Genomic DNA, 18,379 nt, shown 5'->3' on the forward strand with positions numbered 1-18,379 from the left:
GTTTTTTGCTGTGTGACTAATTCTTCTAAAATCAAAACAATGCAAAAGCACACATCAAAGAAAAGCCATCTCTGTCTCCCCAGATGTTTCACTAATGCACAGCCTAGTACAGTTACAGTATGACTAGGAAGAAGAAGGAAAAGGCTCATTTTCTCTGCTCTTATCCACAAAATGTTCCAATCAGTAGAGCTAAACCAAAAGAAAACAATTTTAAAAAGTAAAAAGTGAACCAAAAAGGACATCTTGCATTTTTAAATAACAAACCAAAAAAAAACGTTGCACTGCTTGCTTTGTAAATCTTACAGAAGAGCCCCTCCTTAGCCCAGGCTGCCTATTTCTTGAAAAACAAAGACAAGCAGAACTAGCTGCAGGCAATGAAGTATATTAGCATTTGAATTCATGTTTGTATATCCTCTGAAGGAAAAACTCTCTTAAAAGCAACCTAAAAACTTCCTGAAATGTATTATGGCAACATTTATTTGAGATTTGAAGATTCCTGATGTCTTTATAGTTCCTTAAAAACAAACTGGGAAATGCTAAAAAACACCCCACTGATTGCTGCCAAATTCAAAACAGGATGTTTTTGTTTTTGAGGACTGTAATTAGGAACAGTGACCTTGAAAATGTAAACAAACCATCCATTACCTCTTCTCTTCTAATTACTGTTACAAATATTGTTTTCTCTTTATAAACTTGTCTGTGTGAGTTGTTTAGTTTTCATACTCAGGCAAAGACCGGGACTTCCACAGGACTGTGCTAGCACCCAATGTCACCAGATAGTTAAAGGGAAAAGGAGGTGAGGAGGAGAAAGAATGTATTTGCTATACAGCTAGGGATTTAAAATCATTGTGGCTGTTATCAGCACACAGAGAAAGCAAGACAGAAAAGGCACCCCTAGAAGAAACACATTACAATTACTGCTGAAGAAAAATCCACTACTGGGAGTGGGTCTTGGAAAGTGCTTGGTCTCCTCAGGCAGCAAGAAGGGAGATCTGGAGATTTCCCAACACCTAACCCTGCAGTCAGGAACATAACACCAAAGCTCTTCCTTACCTTCTGGTGTCCAAATTCATTCAATACCGTGCCCAGCTTCTTAGTGCTGCTGTGAAGTTTATGAGCTGCAATGGCTGGGTTGGGATCCCTCCAGTCAATGGAGAGGCGGTGGTACCAGAGGTGCCGGCCCTCCTGAATGTGTGCTGACTTGATGCTGGGGTCGAAGCGATGCACCTCACATCCACTGTTGGCCATGCTGAGCTCAAACTGGTTGTCATCATTGCCTAACCTATGTTAAAAAAAAAACCAAACAAACAACTATTAATGCAGCAAAAAGACCTATTAGTGAGTAGGACGCCCTGAGGATGAATTAACATAACTTGAAGAAAATTCAAACTCAATGCAATATTAGAACTTTCTAGGCAAGAAGTAAACCACTTTTAGCCAGGCTGCTAACTTCCCAAAGAGATTTTCCTTAATTCAGACATTAGAAAAATTTGTACAAAAGTAAATTATACATTGGAATGTTTGTGCTGTCACCATTCATATTAATATTTTATGTTTATGAAAATTTCTCTATTTTCAATTCACTTTTTTCTTCAAAAGTTTACAATACTTTCCTTAGTCCCTGCTGCACAAACTTACAATAACCGAGCTGTAAGCAGAAGAGAAAATACATTTAAAATGTATGCAATACTACTTTGTAAAAATCTGGCATATGTCACGCCACATCTGTCCCTTGTAACAAACATCACCCACAGTGACCATCAGTACAGACAAGACACAAGAACGAAATGCCTCTCCTTCTCTGTGGCCAGGAAGACACAGATTTAAAATAGCATATTTAAAAATAAGCAATTTTAAACAGTAGCAGAGTTGTTACATAAACTTGAGAGAAAGATTGCTGCTAATTTGGTGAAGATCCCAAAGAAGAAGAAAAATTAATAGCCTCATTGTACAGCAGTATTGTCTCATCCCTGCCTCTGTGAGAAGTTATGTTTTAAAAGTCTGTGCTATATTCCCACCTCCTGGTATTTACCACTGCAATCACACATCTGAACCACAGGCCTTCCCTACTTTGTAAAACAGGATGTTCTCTTAGTTCCTACTCCTGCAAATGTGATTCAAATCATACACTAAACATTAAACTTAAGCAAAATTAAGCTGTTTGATGTACACACATGTAGTGCTGAGAAGAGAATTAAGACTTTTCCAAATCAGTTGTACTACAAATTGTACAACAGAGATTATTCACTACATGTTAACAGCAGAGCATTTATCTGTTGTGCACAGACCATGAGAGAGCAGTACTCTTAGATGTACTAACAGAGCACCTGCTGCATTACACCACAGTTATCCTAACCAATGGTGTGGGTCTGAAATAATTTACATCAATGTGTGAAACGTGGCACATTTTAAATCATGTCACACACTATGGTACAATGTTAGGTCAGCACTAAATAATCTACACAGATGACATACAGGTAAAAGAAAACTAATTCAGCTCATGAAACAATGTGTGGAAGAGCATTTGTTTTGGAAGTTACCCACACAGACACTTGCTGTGTTACTAGCTAAGCACACTGTAACAATACCCTAGGATGCTGTCTTCTCCTCAACCATCCTCCCTTTCCCTGGGAAAATTGGAGGAGACAGGGTGTGCAAAAATAGCTCAGCATGCTTTTAAGAACAACCCTAATTCACAGGATTCCAACTCATACAGCTGTGTGGGAGGAAAAAAGAGGAGTTTTCTTTTAATATATTCAACACACATTAGGAAAAAAGTTCAGAAGTTAACCAAGTGAATCGACATGTTTGTTTGCATGTGGCTTTCCACAGAAGGGACAGTGATGGACAAAGAGCAGTGTAATCCCTTAGGAATGAGATGCTGGCTAAAAATGAACAGCATGGGAATTGCTGGGGACAGTAACAGCATTAGTGATGAGCCCACCAGCGACTGATGGCCGCATGTGTCCGTGACACACTTCTAACCATACCAGCTGGTACAATGCAGAGGGCCAGATGCTTTTGGTGCAGACAAACCTCAGGCTGCCTCCAAACAGCTTGCTGATCATGTGGACTGCAAGCAGAGTTTCACAGCAGCAGAAAGCAGGAAAAAAAAAATACAGATGAGGGTAAAGATGGACATGATGTATCTTCTGGCACTCTAGTTAACAGATCAAATTTACGCCTGAAGAGAGATCTAGCCAAATACATAGGAGAGAAAATTAGGTGTTCTTCAAAGGAAATAATTCAAAACATGCCTGGCCCACATGCAATCATGAGAAGGGATAATGCAGCATGAAAAATAAAAAATTAGGTCTCCTAACAAAAATTTAGTTACTTAAAGAAAGACGTTTTACTTAAAAAGGGATCATGATTTTAGAAGGACTGTGTGGAGGTCACAGAAGACTGGCGAGGTCTTTCCTCACCATCAGGAGAGAGCAGCTGCTGCCTCCATCAGCAGCAAAATAAAGGCTGCCGAGGAAGCTGCCCTATTTTTCCCGTGGGGGAGAAGGGAGCTGGGTGCCAGAGGTCCCCGCAGGGCCCTGCGGTGGGGCAGAGGGGCATTCCGCAGCCTGCACAGCGCCCGCCTCTCCCGGCTGCGGGCGGCGCTCCGCTCCCGCCGCGGCAGGGCAGCCGCGCTGCCCCGGGACACGGCGCAGCGCAGCGGGCAGCGTGTCCCCGGCTGTTCCCTGCTCCCAGGCTTCACGGGGCACACAGCCTTGCGCTCAGAACAGACACTGGGCTGCAGCTTGCGCTGGATGCAGCACCGGCCCCTGCACCAGCCGGGGGCACAGGGAGCGGCGAGTGGCACAAAAGCTGCTTTGTCCGCTCCAGCGCGGCTCTAGTGGACACCTGTAGCTGATCCAACCCGAAAACTGCAGGTACTCCAGCTCCTACAGCGACCACAGGACAGAGCTAAAAACACATGCAAGTTAAGGTCCAGCTTTCCCTTTCTCTGTTTCCCCTTCTCCCCTTCTCTTTCAAAGGAAGATAACTGAGCTCAGCAGCTCAGCAAAAAACGAAGGACCCCCAGTGTGAATCCTAAAGCTCCTACATACACTTTAGGATGCACCTGAAATGGCATTTATGCTGTATTACAGCAAGACTCTTTAAACCTCTGCTGGTAAATTTCTGAAATCCCATTCATTTATGTTATCCCAGCTTGAGTGCCTGCCTGTGGTGTTTGTAACTGACTTAGTTTAATCTAAGCAGATTTAGCTCTAATAACTAGAGCTCACTAATGCATATTGCAATTATGTATCACACCGGGAAATCCTATCCCTCAAGCAAAAACATTGCTGCCTCCCAGTAGTGGAAGCAACTAATACTGATCTAAAAAGATCCCCAGATGTTCTAGACTGCTCGCTCCCATTCACAAGTAACCTCTTCTATAGCATTCAAGGAGGCAAAGCATGTTTTATTCCAGTTTTAACAATATATGGACTTAATTCAGGATTCCCAGTAACATTCTCACTGAACTTTCACGTTTGTCCTCCATCCATCCTCTCTGAAGTGAATGCTCTTCATTAGAAGCAGCTGCTCCCCATTTGCTCTTTATGAAGCATATGAGATAACAAAAATGTTTAAAGGGGATTTTTGCCTTAGAACAAAATTACTTTTCTGTCTGTCATAAACTAAAGGAAGTGAGTCTGAGGGGAAGAATTATGCAGTAACGAGCTCCAAAGTTTGCAAAAGTAAACTGGTGGATTTAAGACTGCTTCTCCGTAACCTCAAGTATTTCCCTTTAATATTTTAGGTGTTTCATGTGATGCATCCTGGTTGCTTACTTACTGCATGTGTATCTGACTGATGGGAGAGCCAACACCAATTTTGATCTCTGCTAAACCCTAGTGTTCCATCACTACCGAAGATCTGGCACTCATGCTCCCGTGACCATACACAGAACAGTACCACATATAAAGCAGTGGTATGCACACACTAGCTCAGTTCTCTTCAAAACCATAAGCAAAATATCTCATTGTTGGTCAGCTCTGTGCCTAATTTGCACTTCCTAGCACAGATTAAATCAACTCTGCATTGTGCCTGATGGACAATTCAACAAAAATACCATTCTCAATCCTCATTTCATCCTTAAGAATAGGTTAAAAGGACATGAACATAGGAGCTCAGGTCTTATATAAATGATCATGCAGCTTGAAGGTCTAGGTTAATTCCACTGAACTTTGAGTACTTTGCCAAGACATCTAAAATCGGCAGCCACCTTATCCCAGACTTCCACTATAATCAAAGGAGAGCTGTACCTACCTCCAGAATGCTATTTAGCTTAGCTGATTTTCCACCTGAATGTGCTTGCCTCTCCCTACTGACTACTAGAAAGGCCCTCAGGCAATAACTCAGTGCTAGAGTCAGACAGTAAAGCCTGGAATGGAGCATGCGCAGCATCCCTCCTAACTTTTATAGGAACATGAAAAACTGAGAAGGAAAAAAATCTTGTAAACCTCTATCTTGCATCAATGCCAGGTAAGTATAATTTGAAATATATTGCAAAGAACACTCAGAAAATAAGAAGCAACAGTAGTCAAGAGAAATCTTCTCTCTGTGTATGTGATTTGTCTCTAAGGGGCATGTTCTTGTTCTGCCACAGAGCAGTGCTGCTGAACAAAACCTGAGAGCACCTCCGTCTCAGAGGATCTGGGTCTTTACAGCTCAAATAAACTCAATCAATGTATAAACCCACCCAAATTAACCAAAACCACTCCCTTTGACTAGAGGACACCCTGCTTCCCCTCTACACCCACTGCAGGTGTTACCTGCTGTGAGAAATGCCACCCTGGCACGGTTCCTTGCTATTCACCCTTTGTAAATCCACAGCAGCAAAATCACAGGAATAAACTGCACTGCTTCAAGGGAGATGAAGCCTTTCAATATGCCTCTGACCTAAAGCTGCCTTTCAGGACAGCAAGTACTGTTTTATTAGGCAGCTCTACGTGGTGATCTGTGTGAAATGAGCTCCAGATCCCAGCGACTGTTCACCTAATGCATCTGTGTGCTGATGGCCTGATGCACTCTGAGGACTGACCTCCCTTGTCCTCCTGGATATCAGAATGCTTTACAAGCAGGGAAACAGGCTGCAATGTGTGGTTTTGCTACCTATAAAAGCACTTGTTCTGTGAAGAGTGAAAACTTCATTCTCAAGGGCTGTAAACATCATAAACACTGCAAACATTTCAAAGTAAAGCCACAGCTGTCTTTATCACTATCACTTTGGCACATGTCACCCCTGAAGTGTCAAGATCAGGGGTGACACTCTCATATGGAAATGTACTGTTTTGTCCCAGAGCTGGTTAATGAAGTTTTGTAAGCAATGCTGCTGAAATCCCTGGCAGTTATGCAAGTCACCCCTGCTCAAGGCAGATGCTGTAGGCTTCTCAGATTACCTCTTTGGTTTCTGTCTTCTTCTACATGAACTACCACTCACAACTCACCAGCAAGCAATTTGCTTTCATACCAGTATTAGAAAGGCAAAGGAAAATAAAGACTCTAATGGAGAAAGGTTTTTTCCCTAAAAATAAAGTTTACAGAAGCGCATCAACATATGATAAACACACCTGAACGAAGTTTATATTTTATAAGATAACCTTGCTGCAGCCTGTGTTGTATTTGTATGGCTTATTGAAGCTACTTGCCATGAAACAATTTCCTTTCTTTTAAAGTGAGCACTTACCCAAGTGAATAGAGACGGCATTTCTTGCTTCTGATTCGATGGATGAGGCTAAACCTCTCATCAAGACAGACTGACCAGGGCTTTTTTGTGGTTTCAGAGTACTCTTTCAAGCTGTTTGTGTTCATGTGTTCACATGAAATCTGTTGAAATCAAAGGATATTTCATTTTAAGACAGGTCTTTTAACTTGTTTTTAATTTGCCTTCTGGGGGAGAAGTGGAAAAAGGGAAAATGTTAATTTCTTTAAGTCTTATTTTCAATTTGATACATGACTACTAATTATTTTCCTTGTTTGTCTGTTCCACTTAGTGAAATTTAAGGCTTACATAACTCCCAGAGAGCAATGCAGTTTGAAAAGAAAATAATTAAACATTAGTACTATAACCAAATTCTCTTTTTTTCCATGAGGAAATTATGTTTCAGCATTCAAATGTTTAATTTTCTTTTCAAACTTTGGACTGGATTCTGCATCCTGAATAATGTTAAAATCAAGACTGTATTTACAAAGTTGCAGTATCTCTGCAACAAGTATGTTACCCAGAATATCCTGGATCTCAGCTCCAGAAGGGATTTAATCTTTACCCCAAACACACGCCCCGTCCAACAACAAAGGGATTTAAGCAAGTGTGTAACTAAACAGAGGAATCATAGCATGTGTGTCTATGCTGAGCTGACTCGTACATCTAGGGTCTAAAGCCAGAATAAAAACCCTGCAAAAGAAGAGATAGAGACCCTGCAGGGAGGAACACTGTGAGTCAAAGCCCTTGTACAGACCAAGAAAGCAAAGACTGAAAATGCACTGGCTTCATCAGAAACCTGGACATGTCAGAATTCACTGAGGGGTGAAGTCAGCTTTGCCAGCAGCTGAGCAGCAGCCTGCAAAAGCCAAACTCACAGTGACTGAGCTAGCAAAGCCATGGCCCTGTGAGTGACACCCTGCAGAGGAGCCCCTGCCTGCAGCACCAGCTCTGCCTGTCCATCCAGCAGCTCAGGCCAGAGTTTCACCCCCAGAACACCACATTCCACTCCACCTTCTTCCTCTAAATCCACTCTGGGAAAGGCAGGCACAGAGCTGGTGAGTGCTGCACCCTTTGCAGAACACAGGAGCCAGAGCACAGCAGTCGATGGAGAGCTGGTACAATTCGTATGGCTCTCACCACAGCAGTGGCAAGGAGGCAAGGGGAAGCAGAAGAAAGCACCAAATCTGTGGCTGCTTCTGCTCAGGAAAGGCTGCATTGCTGTTCACCAGCATCCACAGTTTGTTCTTGAAGGGCTTCTCAAACCATGCAGCCCAGCCATCAATCAGGGGTTGCAAGGCACAGGTTGCTACCACACAGATAAGAAAGCAAAGACTGAGAAGAGCTGCAGGAACACAGCTGAGTCTATGTGATGAAAAGTTGTTCTTTGGGCCCAGTACCAGCCCTGGCTGCAGGAATGGGAGCTGGCAGTGTCAGAAAGGTAACAACTAAAATGGTGGAAAGGACAAAACCAGGTTAAATATCAGTCCTGAACAGACTGTTCTCATCTTGCTCCTTTCCTTCTCCTACAGCAGACTGCAGAGGCTCAGTTCTCAGTCTTAGCCAAACTAAGAAGCACAGCTCTAGTCCCACCTGGAACCACAGAAATGAAACAATTTTACACATGAAGTGAGAGCAAAACCTGGAACCCAGCCTTTAATGTAGCACTCTTCACCACATACCTTATAATAAGTAAATAAAACTCTCATTCTTTAAGAAGTGTATGCTCTAAAAGATCATTACCTGCAGTTTTACATTCAAAGAGCTGCACGCTGCATCACCGCCTCCCTGCTCCTGCTTGGTGCATAATTCCCATGGAAAATTCATAAAAGCAAATATAGCATCTCTTCATGCTGTTCCCAGGATTCACTAAGTTTTAGGCAATGATTTGCACTGCACCCCACACCCATTTCCCTTCAGTCACATAACAATCAAGAAATAAATGGTACTGCAATAATAAGCACTAATTTAAGACAGAAGAATAATGTATTCTCTACAGAAAACTAAGATTCTGCAATGCTGCCACTTAATTGACTCATGGCATTATGAGCAATTACAACAGTCAGAGTTTGAAGCAATTTTAACAGCTCTTGCTACTGAATAGCTCTTGCTATCAAAAAAAAAAAAAAACCAAACAAAAAAAACCCAAAAAAACCCCTATAAAACAACAACAGCAATTTATTTTTTTAAAAAAACAAAGAAAAATCAAACCCTGAATCTGCCTTTAGCACCATCATCAGTCTGTTACATGATTTATTGATGCACTGAGCTCACATCCTGTTCTGGGTTTCTGCTCGCTCCTGTCAAACAACAGAACAAGAAAGATGCTTCTCCTGATCATGAAATACCAGCACTGAAAATGCTTTTGCTGGCCACACGCCTTGACCTAGCTGACATGGCACCTTCCTGCTCCAGCAGTTTGAGCCATTCTACACTAATGGCATGAGGCTGAACTTTGGCACAGTAATTAGTAGATACTTGCTCAGCAAACAAGGAAAATGACATCCCATGCTTATCTACGTAAGCAGGCTGCCATTTCAGAAGTGCCCTACCAGTCATGATGTTATCCCATCAGTTATTCATCTTGTAACATCTGCCAGGCCAGGAACAGGGATTCATCGCATTTTTTTTTTTTTTCCACTTATGCTTATTCCCCCAACTAGGGTCAGTTACTCTGGGAATAGAACTTCTCGCTGAGTGTGTCAAAAGCAATAAACTCTCTGTTAATTGATGTCCTTGTAGGCTTTGACCCAACTAGTGGAGTTTAGCATCATCTGCCACTGTTTATTAAGTTGCTGAGATGAAGGATGTTTTCAAACTTAATATGTCTGCCACAGTCTAAACTTCTGTACAACAAAACAAGCAGCTCTACACACATCTCTTGCTGTCCCTCATGCATTATCTTGCCTCCTGCCCTCTCAGTGCTGGCATGAGTGGCAGCAGAGATGTCATTTTTGAGAATTTAGCCACAGGTACCCACATGCTGGAGAATACATGAACACCCTGCTATTCTCTTTTTTAGAGGTATTTCAAATTATCTCAGCCTCAAAAGCACCGCATTAATAAAGAATTTCATACGTGAATGACATTTCAGTGATGTTGGCACCTGGGATTTTTTGCTGTTCTTCAGAGTAAGTAATGATGCTGTCAACTCTGTATTCAAGGGTCAATTGCTGATAAACCTGGGTACCAAAAGCAGCTGCTCTGTTGGAATTGTGAGCATCCAGCACCTTTTCCATTTTTTTCTTACAGGAAATGCACACACAAATGCTGTTGTGAGTAAGTGATGCCTCTGTTAAGACATGATGGCCCATTAATTTCCATGTATGCTGAAGGCTGCAAATATCCATCAACACAGTATTGGATGTGGAAATGCCATTTTAAAAAGAACATAAACCCACTAATTTCCACGTCCATTGTTTTTGTCCTGAAAATATCAAGATTCTATTGGTATCATTGAAAAAACTTGTCCGAGTTAGGGTCTGATGCCTTGTTCTCATTTTACTGGGAACCTCAACTGCCTCCTTTTGAAGTAAAATGAACCTGGTTATCATATTATTATTGAGAGGTGGAGAGGTTGAATACACTCTCTTGATACAGAGCGCTCTGTATTTTTCCATCTGAGAGGCAGAGAGGGGAGAGAGAGAAACATCACATCTAGAATTTCAGTCATACCATACTCCTGTCAGGACACAAACCCATTTGGAAATAAATAACATGGAAATAAAGCATTCTTTCAAATATGTATTTTGACCTTTATATTTATGTTGACCATCAGTGCTAGGTTAAGCAACTTTAGAAATCAATCAGTTTCAAAAAGTTTGTTGTGAGGTTAATTCCTTAGATACGAGGGAAAAATCTGTGCCAGGCAAAGTGTTTTCTAAATGGAGACTGAAACAAAAAACCTACCTGAGAAGTGCTAATGTACTTTAGAAACCTTGAGGCCTCATAGTTGAGGGAAGGGGTTGGACTTGCCCATGGTTGTAGTTCAATGTGCCATCTTACAGTCTGTAAAACAAAGCAAAAAAAAAACATCTTAAATGCAATGCAAGCATAAATTATATGGGCAAATAAACTAAGGAGATTTCATTTCAAACTAAAAGAGATTCCTGGGGGCTTGTCTACACATGAAAAACATTTCAGAACAAAGCAGAGTTTCAACTACAGCGAAAAAGCATCTAACTGTGATTCATAATGATGAGCTTTGAAAGCAGATGTAGTTAATTCAAGAAGAAAGTGCTCCTCATCCAGGATACATGTGTAACCCAGTTATTCTAGGACATCCGAGTAAGCTGTGAGAAATGCATGAAGAAAACCAAGATCTAAATAATCAAATCCTGCAGGAATATATCTGAAAACAGTGATATCATTTTAATTTCCTATCTATCAGGTATGAATGTCCACTGAAAGAAGAACTTGGATTGCAAACACTAATCACCGAAGGAAACCTCTGCAAGCAACCTGTTTTCTTTTTTAAAATCTAGATTTTACTGAAAAAACAATCATCTTGTGGGCTTTGAGAAAAGTTCTCTTCCTCTCCCACATTTGCCTGACAGATTTACCAGAATTCCTTGAAAAAATGTAAGCGTGGCTGCCTGTAGTCCTACCACTCCGCATTTACATAGCCCCTAGGAAGTAGCTTTGGTGGGTGCTTTCTGTGCTCCCTCAGCTCAGAACCTTGTCAGCTTTTCCAGAAACACTTCCCACGTGGACAGAAAAGACCTTTAAGACACGTGCTTGCAGAGCAACAGGGCTCTGTGCTCCCACCTGCACCACCTTCTCCCAGTTCTGCCCGCTGTCATGCTGGGAAGTTTAGATTTGTCATCTCTTGCCCTCAAGTAGATAAAAATACAAGCATGGTGATAAGCTGTACTAAATCAAAATTGATTCCTCATGGCCTTTCATCTTCAGGCGCCATAACTCACTTCTATGGTTGGGCAGGTACTATCAAGCTTCCCTTTAATCATCCTCAATTAACTGAGCTCCATAATGGACAGGATGGGGTTTCTCCCTCAAAGACTCATGTTTGCATTCAATAAAATACAATCAGAAACCCCACTCGGGATTCCCACAGGACTTAATTTCAGACAAAGCCCTGGAAAACATGTAGGAGAGAGCAATTAGCTGCAGAGGATGGAGGCAGACAGGTGAGGTGGGGCACTGAGCCCCCAGACAGGACTGGTCTGTGGCACCAGGAGAAGAGCCAGCAGAGTGACAGCAGGGATCCTCTGATGCCAGAGAGGAATGTAGGAAAGAGAAGGTAAAATTAGAAAAGATGATTAAAGAGCACCACCAGACCAGATGGCATTTGCCTTGAGTTGGTATCATGAATTGATATCTTCGCAGCCTAAGTAAACATAGCCTACAGTGAACGTGAGCTAGGGGGTCTGTACAAGGTTTGCTGATCCTTTAGGGGTTATTTTTCAGATTTATTGTGGGTTTGGGGTTGTTTGAGTTGTTTTTGTGGTTTTTTGTGGGTTTTTTTTTTAAGTTTTTGGGGGTTGTTTTGCTTGATTTTTTTTTTACAGTAAAGAGATGCTGAAAAGGATATTGAGAATTTTTTTTCTCCCCCAGGAGCAGACAAAAGTAGTATTTCTCACCCTGAAAATTCCTGCCTGCAGCAAACTTGGACTCCTATACTCTGCACAGCATGAGCCTGGAAGCAAGCTAGCAAGCCAGCTCTGCAGCTGCACGTCCCCCTGACCTCTGCTTGCAGCAGGCAGCCTGCAAACAGCAAACAGCAGGAGGATAGGTGCACACCAGGGAGGGAAATTCGTCTAATCTTTCAGAATGAGTCACAGTTCACACGGCTGAATAACGTTTGCAATGACAGGAATGCTGCTGTTTCAACAGGCTTGAAAGCTGAAATGAAAATGAAGACTGACAATCATTTTCAGAGGAAAAAAAAAAGAAAAAAAATCCACCAAACAAACAAAAAACTAAACAAACAAAAAACCCAACCCAAACCAAATAAAACACCAACCACCCAGATACCTACACATCTGCCCAGTTATTCTGAAATCTATTTCTGTGAGAAGTAGCTCATTAAGTAGAGGCATTGCAGGGTGACCATTGTGGACTATTCAGCAAGAATTCCTTCTGCACAGAGTTGACAGGGAAGAAAAAAAATCTCTATAATGAACTACATGAATGAGGTTCTTTTGCAGCAGAGTGAATGTCCAAGAGCCACTGCAGCTTACACTCTGGTTCTTAAAATCTTTAAGAAAATAAACTGCCTTCCCACTGACTCCAAACTATTGATAAACCCATGGAAATGAAATAAAAATCCTAGTGACTTACTAATGCAGTTTCACTAAAAAATAAAGAGGTGGGGGGGGGAGGAGAGAGAAAAAAAAAAACCAGAAAGAGATCAAGCTTTTGTATAGTTCTTTAAATTTAGGAGCAGTACATAAATGCTACTTTTGTGCCAGAGATCAGACCCGAAGCTCCTCTTTGACGGCAATGCTTTTGAATAGCTTCTCAAACTTCACACCTGGCCCCCGGCTCCTTAGGAAGCCACAGCCTATTTCCATTCACTAAGGAACACACAGGAGAGTCCTGTTCCTAACCCCTCCTGACACCCCGACAGGGTGCCTCAGCAGCTGCCTCACAATAAGATTCACAGACAACGGGTGGGATGAAAATCCATCACATCTCCAGGATTGGGTGCGAGCCCCCCAGAGGGTAACTCACAAATGTCAGTGATGAGTTTTGGGTACGTTCAGGAATACAAAATATCCTCCTGAAGGAGCTGTTCCATAGGTACATTCGTAGTCTTTGTTTATAGTTTTCCAGGTAATTTTCAGCTTGGTTCATAGTGTTTCCATGTAAGCCTTCTCAAATAAACTCTACAGGTGCTTTGTGAAAATCAGGTTTATCCCTGATAAAAAATGATCCTTATTTTAGGAGTCTTCCCTCTGTCTTGGCTTTGCAATTTTGTTTACTCAGAGTGAACCTGACTGTGGTATCATGATTTGGACTTTCTCACGTGTATCGTGGAAATCTCTAGAATGACCGAGAACAGATCCCTGTGGCTGCTGAACAACCAGGCTGAGGATCAGCTCCTTTCACAGAGGGCTTTACAGCAAAGGAGCAGAGGAGCTATTACAGCCCAGATTATACAGCCCTGAATATGAAATTCAGATAGACTTCCCCAAAAGCTGCCCAAGAGGAGCCAGAAAATGAATGCAGACAATGTGCATTTTTGCCTATCACCATGGCTGTGCTCTCTCCCTAGGGTAAGGGTTCATCCAACCATTACTGTTTTTCCCAAACATCAACATATCCATATTCCACAATATAAAGACATGACAGTACCTAGAAAGTTACAATGCCACTTAAAAAAAATCATACTGAATATCTTAATGTATCCGTCTGTATATAGCTTCACTTATAGACACATCAATTGAAATTAACATTGTAAGAAAAATCAATCGTCAGCAAGACTTTATCACAAGCACTGATCAGACACTGACTTCAGCTGCTCCTGAAGGGTAATGGATATTCAGAAACTGTTATTCAGACTGGTGTCTAAATTTTCACCACATGAGTTAACCACAGAGAAAAGAAAATTTTAAAGTAATACCATTGCTTTGTTAGGAAAACTAGGATGCATTTGAAGGTCTGATTTTTCTTCTAGGCACTTCATACTTAGGGATAAGGACTGATGTTTCCTTCAGACCAATCTCACAGTAATCTGCAGAGACTTCCCTCTGGAGACCACTTTTTCTTAGATTTTTTCCCCCTCATAGCCATCTGTGATAGTCATTTGATAATCCCTTAATAACCTGTAGTATATATGTGATATATTTTTAAAGGAGTGTAATTTAAAATCTGTCCTAAAAATCTGAAGTCATAATATAAAATTTAAATCAATATGTGCAAAGGGCTCACATACCAGGTCTAAAATTGTAGGTCTGCCAGATCTTTTGGCTTTTCCAGCCTAAACTTACATACAAATAATTAAATTCTTTCCAGACCAATCCTAGTTTTAGTGCACTAATTCAAAAAGCCCAACCCCTCCCTTCCCTTCTGCTTACATTTGAAAGGGAATTAGTAAGTTTTCCATATTTCTATCTTTTTTAGCTCAGTAGCTCTCCCCCCCCTCCCCCGCCCATTTTAATCTCCTTCCCTTTTAGCAGCCAGTTAAAATATAGAAACATATTAGCTATTTTTGTAAACAAAAATTTGGGAATCCCATTGCCCTGCCAAGCAGTCTGTTGCTTACAAAGAAGAAACAAAAGACTTGTCAGTATATTCACAGATGTCTTAAATAAATCCTCTAATTAAATCATGCAACAATTTAATTTCTTACATCAGAGGCAGGACTAAATGTGAGTGGAAATAATTTGTGGCAATAAATTCCATCAAGAACCATAAATATTTGCCAGCCATAGAAACAAATTACATACACATCTTCATCTCCAATTATTCTGCCTGTACCCTGTGTACAACCACACTCAGCAGAACAGAACCTGCTCGTGGGTGAAATTTTGCAGGGGTTTTATCAGTTTGAAAGGCAATGCATGGAATTCAGATTCAGGCTGCAAAACTTCAGACATCCACATGGCAAATTTATTAGATTGCATTTCCTGAAGGCTTGCCCTTGTGAGAGCAGCTTGTCCCCAGATACAATTGACAGAGCTCGGACATAATTTTATTTGTGGTGCCTCTCAAGAACCTGTAGCCTTAAGCATATTAGTTTGTTGTGGTCTTACTGTTTGGGGTTTTTCCCTCAATTCAAAAGTGCTGCAGCCCTGGCTTTGCAGGACACGCCAACGCCTGCTAAGGGGAGCGGGAGGGCTGCTGGGGGTGGAGGCAGCCAAACCTGGCACGCTGCTCCTCTTGCTGACAGCACAGAGCAGCTCCAGCAGCAGAGAATCCCCCGTGAACACCCACGTTTAGTTTCAGAGGCAATTAGCTGGGTGACCCCCAGGGAGAGCCAGGGGGATAGAAATGCTGCATGCAGACAGCCATCCCACGCTGGGCTGGGGAGTTAAGTTATTTGACAGGACAGATGAGGCAGACAGGATCTTTAAGGGAATGATTCATCACTCTACATATAAAATATGTAAGGTGAGTCAAGCACTGGAAAAGTCCAGTGCTCTCATATCTCTCCATGACCTGCAAAGGAAGCCTGAAGGATGGGCTCACACCACAGACCCTCAGCATCACAGAAGAGAAACTCAGACCAGACATTCACACACCCTATGCTGCAGAAAAATATGCATTTTAGAGGGCTGAGCCTGTTATTTAGTTGTGAGCCTAAAGTAACATTTAGCTGCATTTTATTCTTCAACAGGGTTGAGTAATTCCAAATGTTTTATGTTTGGAGCAGCAGTATGTGGCACAAGTAAAACAAACTCCACCTAAAAGCGGAGGAATCAGTAGGAAAGAACAAGTATGCCTTCAGCCTTGGCACAGACTTCATTGAGAAAGGTCAATTCATACAGTCCCCTTTAGCTAAATGTAACCAGCACCACCAGGGCTCACAAGACACACACTCATAAAAACCTGCTACCTCACATCATTAATGTAGGAGCAGCAGGGACACACACGGGCTCAGTAAGCTATAATTTAAAACACAGACTTACAAAGTGACTGAGCCCTTATATTTAAAGCTTTGAGTGAATTAATTTCCAACTCAACTGGCTTTATAGATATTCCATCCCTACATGTCTGAACTGTTTCTTTCCTTTCTTTTCTCTTTCATATTATTATTATTTTCTTTTTTTTCTTTTTCTTTTTTTTTTTTCAGTGTGTCTTTCTTAAACATATAAGATTTTCTCTTAAGAAATCATAGTGCAAAACTTGCTAATACACTCCTCCTCCACATGTGTGTGCTGGTATTGAGAGAAAAGCAGTGGGTTCCCTCTGAGGCATCAGGCATTGAGGGAATCACAGGGAAAAGCAGCTGACACCTAGTCCTGCAGCCACCTAAACTAAGAATTTCCATTCCAACAGTGAAACTTCCACACATTGCACAAAGTCCACGATGAACTAAAAAAAAAAAACCCAGAAAGAATTAATATGGGAAATCTTTCTATTTCTCCATGTTTCTACTTTTGTGAGTTTATCTAAGGCAGAGAGACATCTCTGACACCACTGTACACATGCACACAGCGTTCTCCATACCCAGTCATCACCAGATTGCTCTGTCCTCTGCAGGCACCACATGGGTGCAGTGCAATGAGCAGGCCACAAAGGGAGTCCTTCCCACAGGCAGACTCCAGAGCTAAAAAATCTGCAGTATGTTACACAACCACAGAATGGTCTGGGTTAGAAAGGGCCTTTAAATTTCACCCATTTTCATGGGCACACATTCCACTAGGTCAGGTTGCCCAAAAAAACCAGTACAGACCCTTGATGAACACCACTAGTTACTGGTTTGTCATTTAGACATTGAGCCACTGACTATAACCAACACCTTAGCCATCTACCAGTCCATCCATCAAATCATTATCTTTCCAATTCAGAGGTAGCCATGTTGGCTGTGCCTAAACAACTCCCTGTCCTCAGCACATTTTAAAGTGTCTTCCAGGAGGATCCACTCCATTATGTTACCCAAAGATTTGATGTTGGAACAACAGGCTGAGGAAAAATAGCTTTGTGCCAAAATAAGCAAGCAACGTGTCACACATACAGTCCAGCTTTCCCATGCAGGAAGGCTGCTCAGGGAAGTAAATCCTGCCTATGGAAAGCAGTCCCATGATAATAGTGATTTCTGCATTAATGAGTGCGTGTCTTAAATTAAAATGGGTTTCCAACACGATCTGTATACAGAGAATTCTGTCTGGACATGTGTGTTTAATTTTGTAGAAAAGGGAATGTCTAGGATGCACTTAAGTCTCCTCACTCTCTGTGCATCATCATCTTTTCCAAGTCTCTGCAGTGCAGCACACATTTGTCTGCCTGGAAGCAGGATGTGAATGCTGCAAGAGTCAACTTAGGAAGCTCCAAACATCACCCAGAGGGCTCCACTTAAAAGCAGTTTATCATCACTTGCTTCATAAGGCTGCAGTTTGTACCAGTAAGTAAAACTCTTAGACTTAGCAGGGAAAAGGAAAAAAAGGCGAAGTTTTACATTGAAATGTAGAAAACTATTTTCTGACTTCAATTCTCATTAGAAAAGCTTTGAGTCACTGCATGGTAATTGAAACCAAGAGTCGTTACTCTTGTAGAGCAAGTCAGTCTGAACTGAATACATAACAACCCCTGAAAAGGCAGCAATCACCAAGCATTTCACCTCTGCTTTCCTTTTGTTAATATTGATGTTTATTTTCTGCTCCTTTTGCTTCTCATTTCCCATCTGAAGGTGTGAAATGGAGCCACATCCATACAAATTACTGCTCTGGGGGGAAATGCTGCCCTCACCTGCAGGCAAGCGACCTCCATGCAAAACACCAACAACTTCGATGCCTTGGGAGATTCCGTGTCTCACACACAAAACCCACACTCAGGCTCTCTCCAACTCTACTTTGAGGTTTGTGTCTTTTCCCCTAAATAAGTATCTCAAAAGAAAAGCATGCACAGGATAAAAGGACCCCCGCCGTTGACTTCAAGTGACAGAATTTACATCACTTTAACAATCAAGAACTTGATTTGGTGAAATAAAGAGTAGCTTCCAGAATTAACATGAGGAAGCCAGATCTGTAGAGGAATTTAGTGACTAATGCTCCA

General features: G+C 41.7%; 1 protein-coding gene across 2 annotated transcripts in view; it reads right to left on the reverse strand.

Moving 5' to 3' along the window:
- Positions 1 to 18,379, reverse strand: part of METTL24 (methyltransferase like 24) — a 45,054-nt gene that overhangs the window by 14,674 nt on the left and 12,001 nt on the right. The window contains exons 2-4 of one of the 2 annotated variants that reach the window (XM_021553767.3): positions 10,610 to 10,708; positions 6,686 to 6,825; positions 1,054 to 1,282 (exon numbers count right to left, since the gene is read on the reverse strand). In XM_021553767.3, the coding sequence (XP_021409442.2) occupies positions 1,054 to 1,282; positions 6,686 to 6,825; positions 10,610 to 10,708 (468 nt within the window). Of the gene's footprint in view, positions 1 to 1,043; positions 1,283 to 6,685; positions 6,826 to 10,609; positions 10,709 to 18,379 lie in introns of both variants that reach the window. The other variant, XM_085575004.1, reaches the window with a different exon arrangement.

This window comes from Lonchura striata, chromosome 3, assembly GCF_050655825.1.
Source record: "Lonchura striata isolate lonStrDom1 chromosome 3, ASM5065582v1, whole genome shotgun sequence".
Classification (NCBI taxonomy): domain Eukaryota; kingdom Metazoa; phylum Chordata; class Aves; order Passeriformes; family Estrildidae; genus Lonchura; species Lonchura striata.